The sequence below is a fragment of the Rhincodon typus genome, chromosome 11, assembly GCF_021869965.1.
Source record: "Rhincodon typus isolate 14 chromosome 11, sRhiTyp1.1, whole genome shotgun sequence".
Classification (NCBI taxonomy): Eukaryota; Metazoa; Chordata; class Chondrichthyes; order Orectolobiformes; family Rhincodontidae; genus Rhincodon; species Rhincodon typus.
In genome coordinates this window covers 20,311,923-20,328,329 of record NC_063342.1, presented here as the reverse complement: position 1 = coordinate 20,328,329, position 16,407 = coordinate 20,311,923, and the positions used below count along the sequence as shown (strand labels likewise).

Below are 16,407 nucleotides of genomic sequence, written 5' to 3'. Positions count from 1 at the left end.
CAAAGTGCATCAAGGTAGCAGAACAGAGTGCAGGATACAATGTTACAGCCATAGAGAAGGTATAGAGAGAGAGATCAGAATTAATGCTGGAGAATCTGAGATAACAAGGTGTAGAGCTGGATGAACACAGCAGGCCAAGCAGCATCAGAGGAGCAGGAAAGCTGACGTTGGTCTAGACCCGAAATGCCAGCTTTCCTGCTCCTCTGAGATCAGAATTAACATTTGAGACATCCGTTCAAAAGTCCAATAACAGCAGGGAAGAAGCACTCCACTTGTATTTCCTCATTTTGTCAGATTTTTACCAGTGATTTGATGGTGAATTCTGCCCAGAGTCCTGTTTCTGTTGCCTTATTTAAATACTGACAGTATTTTTATCATAATCACCAAACTGGAAGGCAGGCATGTGGTGGGTAATTTCAAAATACAGTGAATTGTGGAATGTAATAATTACAACAATTATAGTCATCAGGGATATAGACCAGGTCTTCTCACTGGGCAAAGATGAATCCCACTTGCAAACCCTGCAGCAAAAGCTATGCCATAAACAAAGACCACATAAAGTTTGGCATAAAACATCAGGAGTTGACATATCCGGATCTTACCCTAATTTGTGGTTACCTTCACTTAGTTTCTCCGGAATGATGGCTGGGACCACACTGGGAAGACAGTGGATTTTCAGCCCCCTAGAGTATAGCCACAACAAAGAGGAGGTCGTGGAAGGGACTTGAGGGGGTTTCTGGAGAGTCCTTGCTCCTGGGATTTGCCCAGCCACTGGATGGGACACATGGAGCTTGGTACCCTGAGTTGAAATTATTGGGCTTCAGCAGTACAGGAAAAGGAGTAGATTTTTGCATTTTGCCAGCACTATGAAGATGGAGCCTGAAGTTTGGCAGAAGATGGTAGTGGAATGCAGGCAGTTACTTTCCACCTAGTCTAAATTTATCACTTTGGAACTTAACCCTATCTCTGTGCATTGTGAAAAAAAAAGCTATAATTAAACTTAACCATCTATCTGGATAATGTTTTGGACAACTGATCAATTAAATGCAGGCAATTATGTTGCGCTTAAACAAGATTTACAGAGGTAGTGTCAATGTTTCAAAGCAGAGGGGGAGTTTTGCCTTTTACTTCTGATATCAAATGAACTCTTTGAACAACCATAATATGATGGAAGGGTTAAATTTGCATTGTACATTACATGATTTCTTCACTTTCTGCAAAGACGTTTAGTCAAAATAGTGCAGAAACCAATATTGAACAGCTTTTTCAACCCAGCAGTGTTACAATCTGAATTCATATTTTTTTACTTTAAGTTATTCCTTCCCAGGATTCAGAAGGGCACAACTCTTAACGTCTTTTGCACTACAATTTACAGGTTTCTAAAATTCTATCTCATCTAAACATAACTTATTGACTCATTGTGTATTTTCTTGTTTTTTCAAACCTCAGTTTTGCACGCTTTATTGGCTTTGGTCTGTTGTCTAAGTTTCTCTGCCTTAACTTGCAATGAACTCTCGTGTTTTCTTTTATTTGTCATATGTGAGACAGATGTATAGATCAACAGATCTGTTGTTCCCAGTAACTAAGGTTGAAAAAAAGAGCTAAGTACCCCTTGGTCTAGTGATTTAAATGCTTTGTACTTGAACGCTGCGCAGAGGAAAAATTCCAGCGTGTTGGGAACATGGAGTTTCAGAGGTGAGGACTGGGAAACAGTGTGAAAAGATAACTAGGCACTAACACAAGCAGTCAGCATCTCACAGATAAGTGTGTAACTAAACAAATGCAGGATATGACTACTTGTGACCTCTTCACTTGAAAGGCTAAGTAGAAAAACTGCCAGAAGGTATTTCTTCAGCAGTGAGAGTTCTAAAAGTTACAGTTAATCGTACAGCTCACCTGAAAAATTAAATTTTATATCTAAAGCAAGAACAGACATGAATGCAGTGTTTTGTCTGAGACCTGACCACAATTGTCCTGAGCATCAGCAACAAGGAAGTAACAGTGAGAGCAGCTGCTGGAATGCAAATAATGGCAGAAATAATTCACAATACTGTCAATAATATGTCTGAAAGATCTCACGGCCCATAAAATGTATGTCTCCAGCCTGTGCTTCACCTTTAAGAACCAGTTGGTTTAAGTTAATTCCAGGGCAAAGAATTAATTCTATATAGGGTAATATTTATCTGTTCTTTATGCACTTATAATTCAATATAAATGTAATCCTTTTTATAGATTCTGACATATATTACATTTATGATAGATGCTAATGTATTTCAAAAAATCCATTTTAAAAACACAAATTAATCCATGAAGATTTCTGGCAATGGGAATAGTTCTTGGAAAAGAAAAACACATAAAGGTTATAGATTTTCTTAGTTTTGAACTGACTTGGTGAAATATGGTTTGTCACCTTCATGACAATGTTGAATTTTAAGTTGTGTCAAAATGAAGGAATTCTAAATTTCTTTTCTTGGTGTTAAATGAGAAGAAATTGAATGTTCCGAAAATTACGTAAATACCTCTGCAAAAGCAAAAGCATTTTGTTTCCTGTTTCTATTTTTAAACCGTGCAACTTAACATTACCGCAAATCTTTATGCTTGCTATTTTCACACTGTTGCAAATTTTTCTATTTTAATTGGTTTATTGACTGAGTTAAGCTACATGTACTGAGATTTGATGGGAAAGTGTTAGTTGCTGAGCTAGGAATAACCCACAGTAAGCACAACGTGAAAATGTTTTTTTAAAAATCCTACTTTCCTCTGTGTTCTCTGCTTACCTTGTCAACAATGCTGATTTCAAGGTGCAGGGTAAGCACCCCAGAGAAGGCAAGAGAGGAGTAGAGTGTTTGGTTTCCTTTGGTTCCTGATAGAAAAAAGTCAAAGAATCCCTCAAGACCCCACTCCTCAACTCTTCAGAAGAAATTTGATTCTCCTTCAGCATTTCGCTATTGCTGTCTACAAAAGAAATGATTGTACTTTCCTGTTTCTATAGTTATTGAATGGGAATTTTGGTAATTTTAAAACTAGCAGCTTTGACAAATTTAGGACTGAAGTTGGGTAGTTCTTCATGCAATGATTAACATATAGAATGGACTAATAATTTAATTAACAAAACTAATGGTTATGGAATGATTTAAAATTAAAGAATGAAACATCAGTCTGGATGGATGAGTTTGGATAGGCCAAAATCATTTCACTAGCAAAATCGTTGTGTTAACTGTGTTTATTCCACATTTGTCAGTTCCAAATAAGAAAATATAACTCCACTTGGTTTACTGATCTCACACATTTTATGCTATTGCTAATAAGGATATACATTGATATATTTAAGATACTTATATACTAAAACAATATTAATGCAATGTTAAATATTCATCTATATAACAAAATTCATGCACTTTCAAGTAACTCATTATACTGAAAGGTATCTCACGTTGTCCTAAAGACATAAATGACTTTGTATGCATAAAAGTTCATTCTTTCTCTGAAAAGAATTTTTAAAAAACTGTTTTGGCATTGTCTAATTGTTTACATTCACTTGTTTGACAAACAATAGAAAATATCATTCATGTCAAAGCTGGATCAATCTTGACCCTGATTGGCTCAAACAATGGATACAAAGAGTAGCCGCAATTCATAACTAGATAGATAGAAAGCTACCAATGAAATAGTAACTCTTTCAAATATTAACACTTTTGTTAAAGAAAAATACAAAAGCAATCATATTTTAGTGTGACTTTGATATTCCAACCTCTCCCCTAGGCCAGAAATGTCAATTAGCAGCTGCCACTTGACAAGTGTCCCTCGGCAACAGCCAAGGGTCTCAATTGACTTCGGAATGGACTTGGTTATATCAATGAGACAATGAGGGTTAAATTAATTTCTACGTTGACAGTAAAGTTGTGAATTACCTGGCATAAGACAACTGCGGTGCAGCAGATCCTCGATTAACCATGCAAAATTTTGGGGGAGATCCACCAGGTTATTTTTAAAATATCTTCTTAGAGTCATAGAAACCCTACGGTTTGGAAGCAGGTCTTTCAGGCAATTGGATGCACACCAACTCACCGAAGAGCATCCCACCCACCCTATCCCTGCATTTCCCATGGCTAATCCATCTAACCTGCACATCCCTGGACACTATGCGCAATTTAATATGGCCAATCCAGCTAACATGCACATCTTTGGATTGTGGGAGGAAACCCACACAGACCATCGTCCAAGGGTGGAATCGAACGCGGGTTCCTGGCGCTGTGAGTCACCATGTCAGCCTTTTCTTTTCTTTTAGTGTTTATTTTAAATCTTCAGTTTACTTTTGAGCTTAATGTAGTTATCCTTTCTACTTCACGTAATTAAGTTTTTAAATGTCATCCATGATTTAAAACAGCATATAATTAAATTCCTTTGTCGGCTTATGAATTAAACAATTAATAAGTTTTTCTTTTTAAAAAAATAAAAGAAAGGTGAGCAAATGAAGCTCAGGCCTGCAAAAGGGCAGGAGTCAAGGGAAATGAGGAACACTGGGAGGTTTGGAATGGAATCAAGGTGGATTTTTTTTCTTGCCCAGATGTGGTGTGAGCATTGACAAAGAAAGGTGGGAAAATGCAGTAAGAATGAAAGAAATAGAATTTTGTCATCAAGAATTTCTTTTCCCAATTTTCCCTTCGAGCCTTAAGTGGTGATTTCAGAAGCTTAACATTGAGCAGCAACCAGCATTACCTATAAGCTGCAGCCCATTAGAGATTCTGTGCAAACGCCAGCATGCCAATTGACATACCAATGCATTGTCTTCTGGTTCCAGAAGTCATTACTAAGCATGGACCTTCTGAAGTCTGTGCAATGTAACAAAAATATAGGGGTATGCCTAGTAGTTTTAATCCAGAGACCCAGGTAATGTTCTGGGGAGCTGAGTTTGAATCCTGCCATGGCAGATGGTGGCATGTAAATTCAATAAAAAAAAAAATTGGAATTCAGAGTCTCACAAAAGACCCATCTGGTTCACTAATGTCCTTTAGGGAAGGAAACTTCCATCCTTACCTGGTCTGTGTGTGACTCAAGATCGAACAGCAATATGGTTGACACTTAACTGCCCTCTGAGCAATTAGGGATGGGTAATAAATGTTGACCTAGCCAGCTACGCCCTCATCCCATGAAGGAATGAAAAAAAATGTTGATGTCAACTACCTTATTTCAACATAGTCGCATCTTATTCCCCCCTCCACTGAGATGCTAGGTAGCATAAATTCTTGATATATAAATCAGAGCGCAAGTACCTGATGGCTCGGGCATATCAAATGCTTGTCCTGCAAATTTCTTCTGAGCAGTGACCCTCTGTACTCCATGGCCACCACCTTGGTCTGTGCAAATCGGCCTCAGCAAACCACCAACTTCACCACATCATCATGCCTTGTCAGACCAACTAACACGACACTCTAGCCCTTCAACACCTCACTTTGAAACTCAGGCACACTTAGCACTTACGTGCTTCTGCCAGGTCATTTTGCACACAGAGACACATGCTTTTCATGTATCTACACAGGATGCATCTTGTGAGTCTTCAATTGCTTTCTTAGCACTCACTCTGCATTGACTTGGAAGCTGCCAGCTTCTGTATTCTTCCCATTACTTTCTTAGTGTGTGCAGGGTCATTAATGCCCAATTACAGGCTGTCAGCCCCAGTGGCTTTATTGCATAGAGGGTGAGGTAGGCAGCACTATGGTGCCATATGTAATATCCATTTGATTTAATTACACAGATAGTGGTAAATGTAAGGAATGAACTGCTAAGGATGGCAATTGAGGGTAATTGTGTCAGCAACTTCAGTAGGAAGTTCCATAGGTATCTGAAGGAAGTTTGATGGAGAGATGTGAAATATTTTGATGGTATGATATTTCCTTTGCATGGGGACTGGCTGGATGCATTATCCTAGTAGTCTTTCAACTCCTGTACAATCCTATGTTTCTATAAAATTCAACAGATGTTCAGGAATGATCATAGATCATTCTATGATCATAGATCAGGAACAGAACGGTGGCTTAGTGGTTACCACCGCTGCCTCACAGTGCCAGGGACCTGGGTTCGATTCTACCCTCTGGCGACTGTCTGTGTGGAGTTTGCACGTTCTCCTCGTGTCTGCATGGGTTTCCTCTGGGTGCTCCGGCTTCCTCCCACAGTCCAAAGATGTGTAGTTTAGGTGGATTGGCCATGCTAAATTTCCCATTGTGTCAGGGATGTTTAGGTTAGGGGGATGGGTTTGGGTGGGATGTTCTAAGGGGCGGTGTGGACTTGTTGGGCCGAAGGGCCTGTTTCCACACTGTAGGGTTTCTATGATTCATACCATTAATTCACAAATGGAATAGTTGTCCTGATAGATTGCTGAAGGTAACTGATAAATGTCTGATTCGTGTGGAATGATGCCTGACTAGAAATAGCCTGAATTCATGTAGAAACCACATTCATTGTGTCTCTCATTGAGCATCCATGATTCTGAAATTCTAGTTAATATCTACTTTATCATTGTAACTCAGCCAATCCCATGCCACTCGTTGTTCACTGATCAGCCAGATTTGCACCTATTTAGAATAATTGATACATCTCCACTGCACACTGAACATACACAATATTTCATTGTGAGATTTATTTTTTTAAAACTGCCAGAATGAGATGATAGTGTATTTTTTCAGCTGCGGGGCCGTGCGAAGGACAAAATAAAGATGCTTTTATCCCCATACAGGCTAAGGTAGCATTTTTGCAGCAAAATTCAGCTCCAGATAAACAAACACCTGATCCAAGTGGAGAATTCCAAAAGACCAAATCACTTCCTTTTCACTCCCATTATATCAACACACATCAGGGATGTGGTGTCCCAGCAACAACATCCGCCCACACACTGTTGCCCTTTGCAATGCTGTATGGGTAATTTCCATAGGCACGATCAACTGGAAATTGGCTCGAGTCCCGAAAAGCTCACCATACTCTCAATCTGACAGATAAACAGTGCCCCTGCCATTCAGCCGAGCACAGAAGTATCTTCTATACCTTCGCTACAGATAGTCAACAGGATTACAATGACTTTCAATCTATAAGGCTCATACAAAAAAAAATGAGAAATAAAAAGCAATGTAAGAACATTTTCACCAGAAAAGGTTTTAGCAAGGAGATTAAATGAAGTGGCAGAAGACTCATGTGCAGCATAAAGGCTGGGATAGATCTCTGAGTCTGAATGACCTCTTTAAGGCCAGAGAAACTATGTGATTTTATGTAATATATAATTCTGCATATCAAGGAAAAAGGTGCATTAACAGACATAACAGGATGGACACTATTGGTACAATGTCACGGATTCAGGGTGAAGTGGGTGATAGGAATCTTCTGTATATTAGTGACACAGGACGGTATTAATGCAGACATGGTAGAACCCAAGTTCAGGGAGGGAGAAATGCCTAAGGATTTTATTTGTCCAGGGTAACTTATTTAGTTAACTAAGTTATTTAGTAATCTCAAAAGTTAAGTTGGAGATTGAGGCAAAAAAAGGAACAACGGGAAAAGTAAGAAAAGAAAGAAAAGGGGACTAATTGCCCCCACTTTGATTTCATCACGGATCAAAATGGATAAAGGATTATTAAATCTCGCTAATTGTTTATAATTGTGTATTGCTATCATATTTTACTGAGAAAAATGTGCAAGTGACGACTAATCACTGTGACATTCTGCATAAAGGATTCCATATTGTAATGTTTGGTATGGTCCTGGACCAAAACATCAAATTTATGTTAGGATCTGGCTTGGTACCAGTAACCTTTCATTTAAAGTAGAAAAAGTGAGATTCCAGGAACTCAAAAAGAATAAAGCCAAAAGATTTTACAGTGTTGAACAAGCAATAATAAACTTTACAAAAGTCAGTTAGATCAGTAATGCAAGCTATTATATATACTAATGTAAGATATAGATACAACTTATATTTTAATAGCTCATCCAAGTATTTTGTAAAGGCTGTGAGATTTCCACTTTCTACTACACCCCCAGGCAGTGCATTCCAGATTCCCACCACTTTCTGGATGAAAAATGTTTTCCACAAATTCTCTGCAAACCTCCTGCTTTTCACTCTTCTTATTGACCTTTCAAATGTCTATATCCCTCATAATTTTATACACCTCAATCAGGTCCCGTCTGTGTTCTCTGCTCTAAAGAAAACAACTCGAGCTTATCCAGCATTTCTTCACAGCTAAAATGCTCCATCCCATGACACATGCTGGTGAATCTCCTTTGCATTCCCTCCAATGCAATCACGTCATTCCTATTGTGCAGCGACCAAAACTACAAATGATACTCCAGTTAAGACCTAATCAAAGTTTTGCACAGTTCCAACATAACCTCCTTTATGAATTCAAGTGTTTCACATGCTTTCTTAACTATTCTATTAACCTCAGTGTGGAGCTGCAGGAACACAGCAGGTCAGGCAGCATCAGTGGAGCAAGAAAGTCCTCATGAAGGGTCCCATCCCGAAATGTTGACTTTCCCTCTCCTCTGATGCTGGCTGGCCTGCTGTGTTCCTCCAGCTCCACACTGTGTTATCTCTGACTCCAACATCTGCAGTTCTTGCTATCTCTAAGTTGTTAATCACGTTTGTCATTGTTGAGAAGGGGAGATGGTGGAATACGTTGATGTCGAAAACAGCAGAAAATAAATTCTGATAAATTGAAAGTAATAATTAGTTATAAAACTAAGCTTTGCATCAAAAGCCTATAGACTTCAACAGGAAATGAGATTGAGGAAGCTGCAGAACTCTACTTCTTATGTCTTATAAAAGAGTTAAAATAAAATGCGTAGAATACTAGGATTTTACAGGAGACAGGGAGATTGATTGACCCATCATGTTTGTCCCCTTGTATTAGGAGTTAGAGAGAAAAGAAAATATTAGGTTGGGAATTCATATGCAGATCTACCTTCAATCAGACTGTATAACCTGGAGCTTAAATTATACCATCTGAATAACAACCTACAAATGCTTAAGCTGTTTTTGGACTATTTAAAAAGAAAGATTGATGCTTTTTGTTTGATAGGTCAATTTATGTGCTAAAACTGTGCAACAAACTTCACTTGAACATATCAAAAGTTTGCATGTGAATAATCGCACAATGTTGTTTCAAAATTCTAGTACATTAACTATTTGAAAGAGTGATACATATTTTTAAATGGCCATGCAACATAATATTAACACTCTAAACATAGACGTATAGTGCAGTGATCCTGTCATTTAACACTTAACTACATGTTGAGCGTGTCATTCTTAAACTTTCTGACTCACTTGTGAAGGTTTGTGCCATGTTTTTAGGAGAGATGCTAGGTTGAGTGGAAAGGAACTGTTCTACTTCTGAAGCCTTAAGTAGCGGCTTAAGTAGAGTGTATCTGAATCCCTCCCAGTTAAACAAAAACCTGTGGTGCACCATCAAGAACAGAACTGTTGTGATCCATATATCTCTTTATTTCCCCTTCTTTCTCTGGACACTTTGCACTTGATAGCCTGCACATGTCCTACCCAGTTCTCAAAATTTATATTGGGATGTTTTATAGTTGGTCCATTTGACTTCTTTTGCTATAGAGATGTTAAGCAAAATACCTTTTGAAGTGGGGTCACTGTAGGAATCATGGAATCATACAATGCTTACATCACAGAAGGAGGGCACTTGGCCCAATTCATTCATGCTGGGTCTCTAGAGCAGTTCAGCAAGCCTCACTCACCCTCCCATTATCCATAACTCTGCAATTGTTTTCTGAAGAGGTGCTTTTCATATTCCATTTTGGAAGTCCTAATTGTACTTTTCTCTACTACACTATCAGGTGATGCATTCCCGGTCCTAACTACTCTCTGTCTGACAGCTATTTAAGCTCAGCAAGCTCCCACAAGCAGAAATGAGATATCTGAGTACTTTATCTGATCTGTTAATGTTGGTTGAGGGATTGTAATTGACCGGACACTTTTGAGAGAATTCTCCAGAGTACTTCTTCTAAGTAGTGCCACAGGACCATTTCTTATAACAGCAATGATCCGTTCTTTTCTATCTCTTGCAAGCTAAATATAGGTTTCACAGGCTCTGATCCCTTTGGGGACTTGTGAAAAACTCAGCTGCTTTTGAGATGTTTCTGAGAAATGTGGTGAGGCATTAAATTTCCTTCTTTAAGAGTGGGAAATGTATAGAAAAGGTATCCCAATACTAATGCAATATAAGATCATCGTAAGTGTACCTGTTGGGAGACTGAGCACTGTATTCTCTAGAGTTTAGAGAAATGAAAGCTGATCTCATTATGACTTAGAATTGAGATGAGGAGGAATTCTTCTGTCAGAGGGTGATGATTATTTGGAATTCCCTGGCCTACTCCCAGTTTCTATGTTTCTGTCATGTCTGGGCTAAAATTAAGCTATTCATTCAACAAAGAGTATCGTGCTTGCATCAGCTGTTATGCTTCAAGTGGCCTGAGTCAAGGTGGAATTTGAGAGCTTTATACCATCGGGGTAGATGCTACAATAAGGTGATGACATTATTTAACATGTCTCTTAAAGTCATACTGACATATTAACTGTGAGATATAACAAGATTGTGTGCAATTTGACTGTGTTGCCTACATTGGAACAGGAGTAATTTTCAAAAAATATACCTTTCGTCTTGAGATGCTTTGGGACATCCTGCCGTCATATAAGTTCCAAATAAATGCAAGTCTTTCTTACTGTATTCCTTTTACCGAAGATACAGATCTTAGACATTGTGTGGCTCCTAGGTAGAAAACTGTATAAGGATTGTGATACGGATAGACCTGATGGGGGTTTGATATCAGAAATAATTCTATAATTTGCATTATTGGTTGCAGCCCTGTCTGTTGCTTTCTAATGTATAATTTTTAATCTGCATTGGCAAGAAGGAGATAACGAGGCTTTAATCTTATGAAAAATTGTGAAGCTAGTCTTTGAGCGCTGTATGTTAGCATGTAGCACAACGACACTTCTCTCAATGCCTTGAGGTAACTTACGCAAAAATAAAATCATGTTGCAAAAATGTCATCTTGTCACTCGCATGTAATGCCATTGGGATGGATGTAACGATCAGCTCTTTTGTGTTTTGTCCCTTCCTGCAAACTTATGACTGCCACTAATGAGCAACATTGGAAAGAAAAATTGAATACATCATGAGTTTGTTACAATCTGCCAGGCATCAGCCCACTACCCAATAGGATGTGGCACGGTGCATTGCATTGGGGTGGCACGATGGCTCAGTGGTTAGCACTGCTGCCTCACAGCGCCAGGGACCCGGGTTCGATTCCACCCTCGGGCGACTGTCTGTGTGGAGTTTGCACATTCTCCCTGTGTCTGCATGGGTTTCCTCTGGGTGCTCCGGTTTGCTCCCACAGTCCAAAGATGTGCAAGTTAGGTGGATTGGCCATGCTGAATTGCCCCACAGTGTTCAGGGATGTGTAGCTTAGGTGGGTTATAGGGGGATGGGTCTGGATGGGATGTTCCAAGGGTCAGTGTGGACTTGTTGGGCCAAAGGGCCTGTTTCCACACTGCAGGGATTCCACGATATGGTGATATTATGAACATAGGAGATAGGAGTGGGGGTGGGTAATTCAGCCTCTCAAGGCTGCTGTGCCGTTCAACCAGATTGTGGCTGATCTTCAGCTCAATTTCCCACCCAATCCCTGTATCTCTTAGTATCTTGAATGTCTAAAAATCTGTAGATTTCTGTTTGAATATACTCCACAATGAGCCTCAACAGTCCTCTGGAACAAAATGCACATTAGCATAAAATTCCCACAAACAACAATGGCAAGGATCTGCTTTTAATGGTGTTCAAAGACAGACAAATATTAGCTAGAGGAATTCCCCTGCTTCACCCTCAAATAGTACCACGAGATCTTTGACATTCACCTGAGAAGGCAATTAAGACCAAATCAGAAACAGCCAGAAAAACTCAGCAGCTTCTGGCAACATCTGTGGAGAGAAAACAAAGTTGACACCTTGAGTCCAGTGGCTCTTCTTCAGGGCTTATGGGACCTCAGTTAACATCTCATCCATATCACAGTGCCAGCAACAATGCAGCACTCCAATGGCACAATACTGGAATGTCACCCTGGATTATTAGGTCATGTCTATGGAGAGGAACCTGGTATGGTCACATGGAAGCTCTGCTGATCTTAATGGCATTTCAATAATCTGCTTCTCTTCTGGTCCGATAGCCACCAAAGTTGGCAGTTTGATTGCTTGGCAACACAATCAAATGGAAGCCATAGTCCCTACCAGTGTGTAAACTCTGGGCAGCAATCGGGACTAGGGGAGTGAGTAATCCACACCACTGTAGTGGGGAGAATAGTGGATGGAGCTGAGTGCTTGTGGGAGAGAGTCTGACCCACAGGACCCTCCTGACCCACAGGAAATTCTAAGAGGAGCTGACCCTAATCATGGAAACCTCTCACCCTGGAGGCAATGTCACAGTGCAAGCTTGATACTAACCAACTGATTAAATACATTTATTAGCCACTGATATCATCAGGCCATTTGAACTCTGTAATCATGCAGCAACTTGAAAGTTCCCATGCTGGCCCTAAAAGCAGGGGCCTCTTTAAACTAACCACATGACCATGGCTGTGCTTTAAAACCTAAAGAGATAATTCACCTAAACATTCCAAAATTTAATTAGCAGGTATACTGACCAGGAAATGACTTCTGAATGTTACCTCAGCCACAGCCTGCCTTTTATGAAAAACATGTCAAAGGCCAGCTTAGACTCAGCCTCCTTCTGTGTTGTAAGTATTTGTATATTTTCTTTCCGGCCTGGTTCCTGTTTGTCAAATTTTAAACAGGCAGGAATGGGGGTTGGATTGGGCTCAGGTTTCTCGATCCAGCTGTTTCTCCATGCCAACCCCAAACGGCGTTTTAAAACCAAGGGGTCTTGTATCAGGCCCCATTTTGGCAGGTCCCATTTTTACCCATTGCTGTGTTTGAAATGTTCGAGACTCTACAGCACAATTTGAAGAAAAGCCAGGAGTTTCTCAATCTTCTGGCCAACATTCTTCCCTCCATCAAAGCCACCAAAAACATCTAAACTGGTCATGCACGTCATTGCCATCCAGCAGAGCTTACTGGGCATGAAATGCTTGTACTCTTTGCCTTGTGTGGCAGTAATGAACTTCAAAGTAAATTGTGTGATATGGTGTCCTTTGAGAAATTTCTGTGAAATGTGATAGGGTGTGATATAAATATACATCTATTTTTGTAGCTTTGAAGTGCAATGATCCGAAAATTGAGAAAAAAAAATGTTTGCAAGAGCACTTAATATTACAGAGGATTTTTTTTGCAAAAACTGCGTGTTTTACCAGAATATTTTGGCACATGTCTTCCTTTGCAGTCATGTGGGCTTCTTTCCTAATTTTCTTCTCATGTTTTTTTTGCTGAAAATGTTTACGAAGCACAATAAAATCTTGGGATGATCTCCACGGAACCCGTCTCATCACAAATCATGCTACTGCAGCAGATATAGCAATGTAACTTAAAGGCACAATTTCTTGGCAGGCAGGCAGGTCAATGAGAAGCATCATATGGTCTCCTGGCTGCAGTACAAAGTGGCTCTTGTCGTTTGATCTACTGTCTTAAGCTGAAATGCAAAATCTGATAATTGGGTCAAGCAGGGGAGAGAAGGATTGCTCTAATAAAGCTCCATTCATTTCCTTTTCCTTTTTCTCTCTTTTTAATGTTCATTCACTCAGTTGGGCCCTGTTACTACAGAGTCAGCTGCAAGCAATGAGGGTGAGGACAGGGGATGTGTTTCCGTTAACTTGAATCTCTCTTTTTTTTAAAATGTCTTCCAGTCTCTCCTGTTGCTAATAACACCCTTTATCTTATTGCCAAAACAATAATTCATTACATACATCAGTGTGACATTTCTTTTCTGCTGCTCTTTATATCATGTTTAAAAATGTGCGCTTATAAATTAAAGCTGCTTTTATATTGGCAGTGGTGCAGTGTTGCGTACAAATGTTCTGCAGGAAGTAGGGGGCATTAACTGCCTGCTTCTCGAAAGCCAGTCCAAAGTGGTTGAAGTCGGAGAGCAGAATTGAAAGAACTGTATGGCCTACTGCTATTGTGAGTGTTCACACATACAGCTTTGACAGGGTCTTTTGTGAAAGGCAACGGTAGAGAGATTGATTAGTTTAATATTGAGTTCCTCACCGGCTGCAACTGCTATAGTGGGCAGTGAAGAAGGTTATCTAAGATTACAAAAAGATCTTGATCAATTGGGTCAATGGGCTGGGGAGTGGCAGATGGAACTTAATTTGGATAAATGTGAGGTTTTGCATTTTGGTACAATAAATGAGGGTAGGACATATGCAATTAAAAGTAGGTCCTTGGGTAGTGTTGTAGAACAGAGAGCCCTAGGGGTTCAGGTATATAATTCTTTGAAGTTTGTGCCAAATGCAGGCAGGTTGGTTAAGAAGGCATTTGGCACGCTTGCCTTCATTGCTCAGACCTTTAAGCATTGCAGTTGGGATGTCATATTGAGGTTGTTCAGGACATTCGTCAGGCATCTTCTAGAGTACTGTATCTAGTTTTGGCCGCCCTGTAATAGGAAGGATATTACTGACTTGGAGAGGGTTCAGAAAAAATTAACAACGATGTCACCTGGAGGAATGGAGGGTTTACGTTATAAAGAGAGGCTGGATGGGCTGGGACTTTTTTCACTGGAGCATTGGAGGTTGCGGTGTGACCTTATAGAGGTTTATAAAATCATGAGGGCGTAGATAAGGTGAATGGCAGGTGTCATTTCTCTAGGGTCGGGGATTTCAAGACGAAGGGGCATATTTTTAAAGTGAAAGGAGAAAGATTTGTAAAGGACATGAGGGGCAACCTTTATTACACAGAGTGGTTCGTGTGTGGAATGAACTTCCAGGAGAAGTGGTAAACGCAGGTACAGTTACAACATTTAAAAGACATTGGATAAGTATGTGAATAAGAAATGTTTGGCAGGATATGGCCCAAGCACAGACAGGTGGGACTAGTTTAATTTGCGATTATGGTCAGCGTAGACTGGTTGGACCGAAATGTTTGTTTCCGTGCTGTATGACTCTATGACTCTAAACCTCCTGGAGAGCATGCATGGCATGTGTGGCATGTGTTTGTGTGTGGGTGTGTGGGTGTGTGTGTGTAGGTGGGGCGGATGCAAACAACCCATAGATGCCAAGAGCAACTCAGTGAGGCAGGGGACAAAGCTTAGCTGACTCCATCCTTCACTATGTCAGCATATTGCCACAAGTAGTTTATTTTTGTAATAAATATCATGTGTGAGTGTGGGCAAGAGCACGTGTGGTTGTACACATATTCATGCCTCTTTAATGTTGAAGATGATGGATCGTAATGAGGAAGACAATCATGAATAATGAATACAACTAAAAGGGCAAAGAGAAATTCAATCAATAGATTGCACATCATCATGGATTCTTCTCCATATATGAGGAGGAAGATGGCCTGTTGTCAACATTAGTCTATCATTGAACACAATTGATTCAATGGAGCAGATATCAGTTTTATCCCTACCAAGCTGATACTAAGGATTCAATTTACCCCATACCCCATCCCACCTCCCCAAATGGAAAAACTGTCAAAATTGCTGATTGATCTGGGTAGAAACATTGTAGACAAAATCAGGTTCTCTCTGTTTCTAAAATGCTTATAATATGGTCCAAAGCCAATTGCAGGCTATTTCCTGTGATTCTTGGCAGATACAATGTTTCATGTAATAAAAACATAAAGTACTGGAGAAACTTAGCAGGTCTGGCAGACTTTTTATTGGAATCTGTTGAGATTTTCCAGCACTTCCCAGTTTTATTTCAGACATCCAGCATCTGCAATATTTTGCTTTTATTTGTGTTGTTCCACGTGACTGCCTCCATTCGTAAATGTGCGATGTTATCATTTGTGATTCAGTGTTTCTTTCTCCTCTTGCTTTCCAATGAGAGATTTTTTTTAAAAAAAGGAATGCTCTGAGGAGTCAGGGTCATCATAATAGCACAGAGCAAATGAAAGGACTTAGTTAAAACTTTGAGATCTGTAGTTTGAATGGCACAACATGATATTCCTTATGCCTTCTGTAGAAAAGTGCCTGTCCCCCACTGGGCAACTATCCAAGGTGGCATGTGTATAATCAGAAGCTCACCATGTGAGGCTCTGCAGAACTACGTCACACCATTTCATAGCTTCGAATGATGAAGCGTTCCTTAAAATGCCCCTTAGGCAAGACACTGTTTGACTTGTGATCTTCAATAAAAAGCTACAGAAAAACACTCAAAATATTCTGAACATTCTATCCACAGGCGAGAGGGTTCAAGTTCCACATGACACAGATTACATAAGCCACTTCAACT

General features: G+C 39.8%; 1 protein-coding gene across 4 annotated transcripts in view; it reads left to right on the top strand.

Moving 5' to 3' along the window:
* Window positions 1-16,407, top strand: part of runx1 (RUNX family transcription factor 1) — a 207,751-nt gene that overhangs the window by 59,691 nt on the left and 131,653 nt on the right. For 2 of the 4 annotated variants that reach the window (XM_048602840.1, XM_048602837.1), the window contains exon 2: window positions 12,690-12,795. The exons of 1 other annotated variant lie outside the window; for it this stretch is intronic. In XM_048602840.1, the coding sequence (XP_048458797.1) occupies window positions 12,720-12,795 (76 nt within the window). In that variant the 5' untranslated portion in view covers window positions 12,690-12,719. The remainder of the gene's footprint in view (window positions 1-12,689; window positions 12,796-16,407) is intronic. One more of the 4 variants, XM_048602838.1, reaches the window with a different exon arrangement.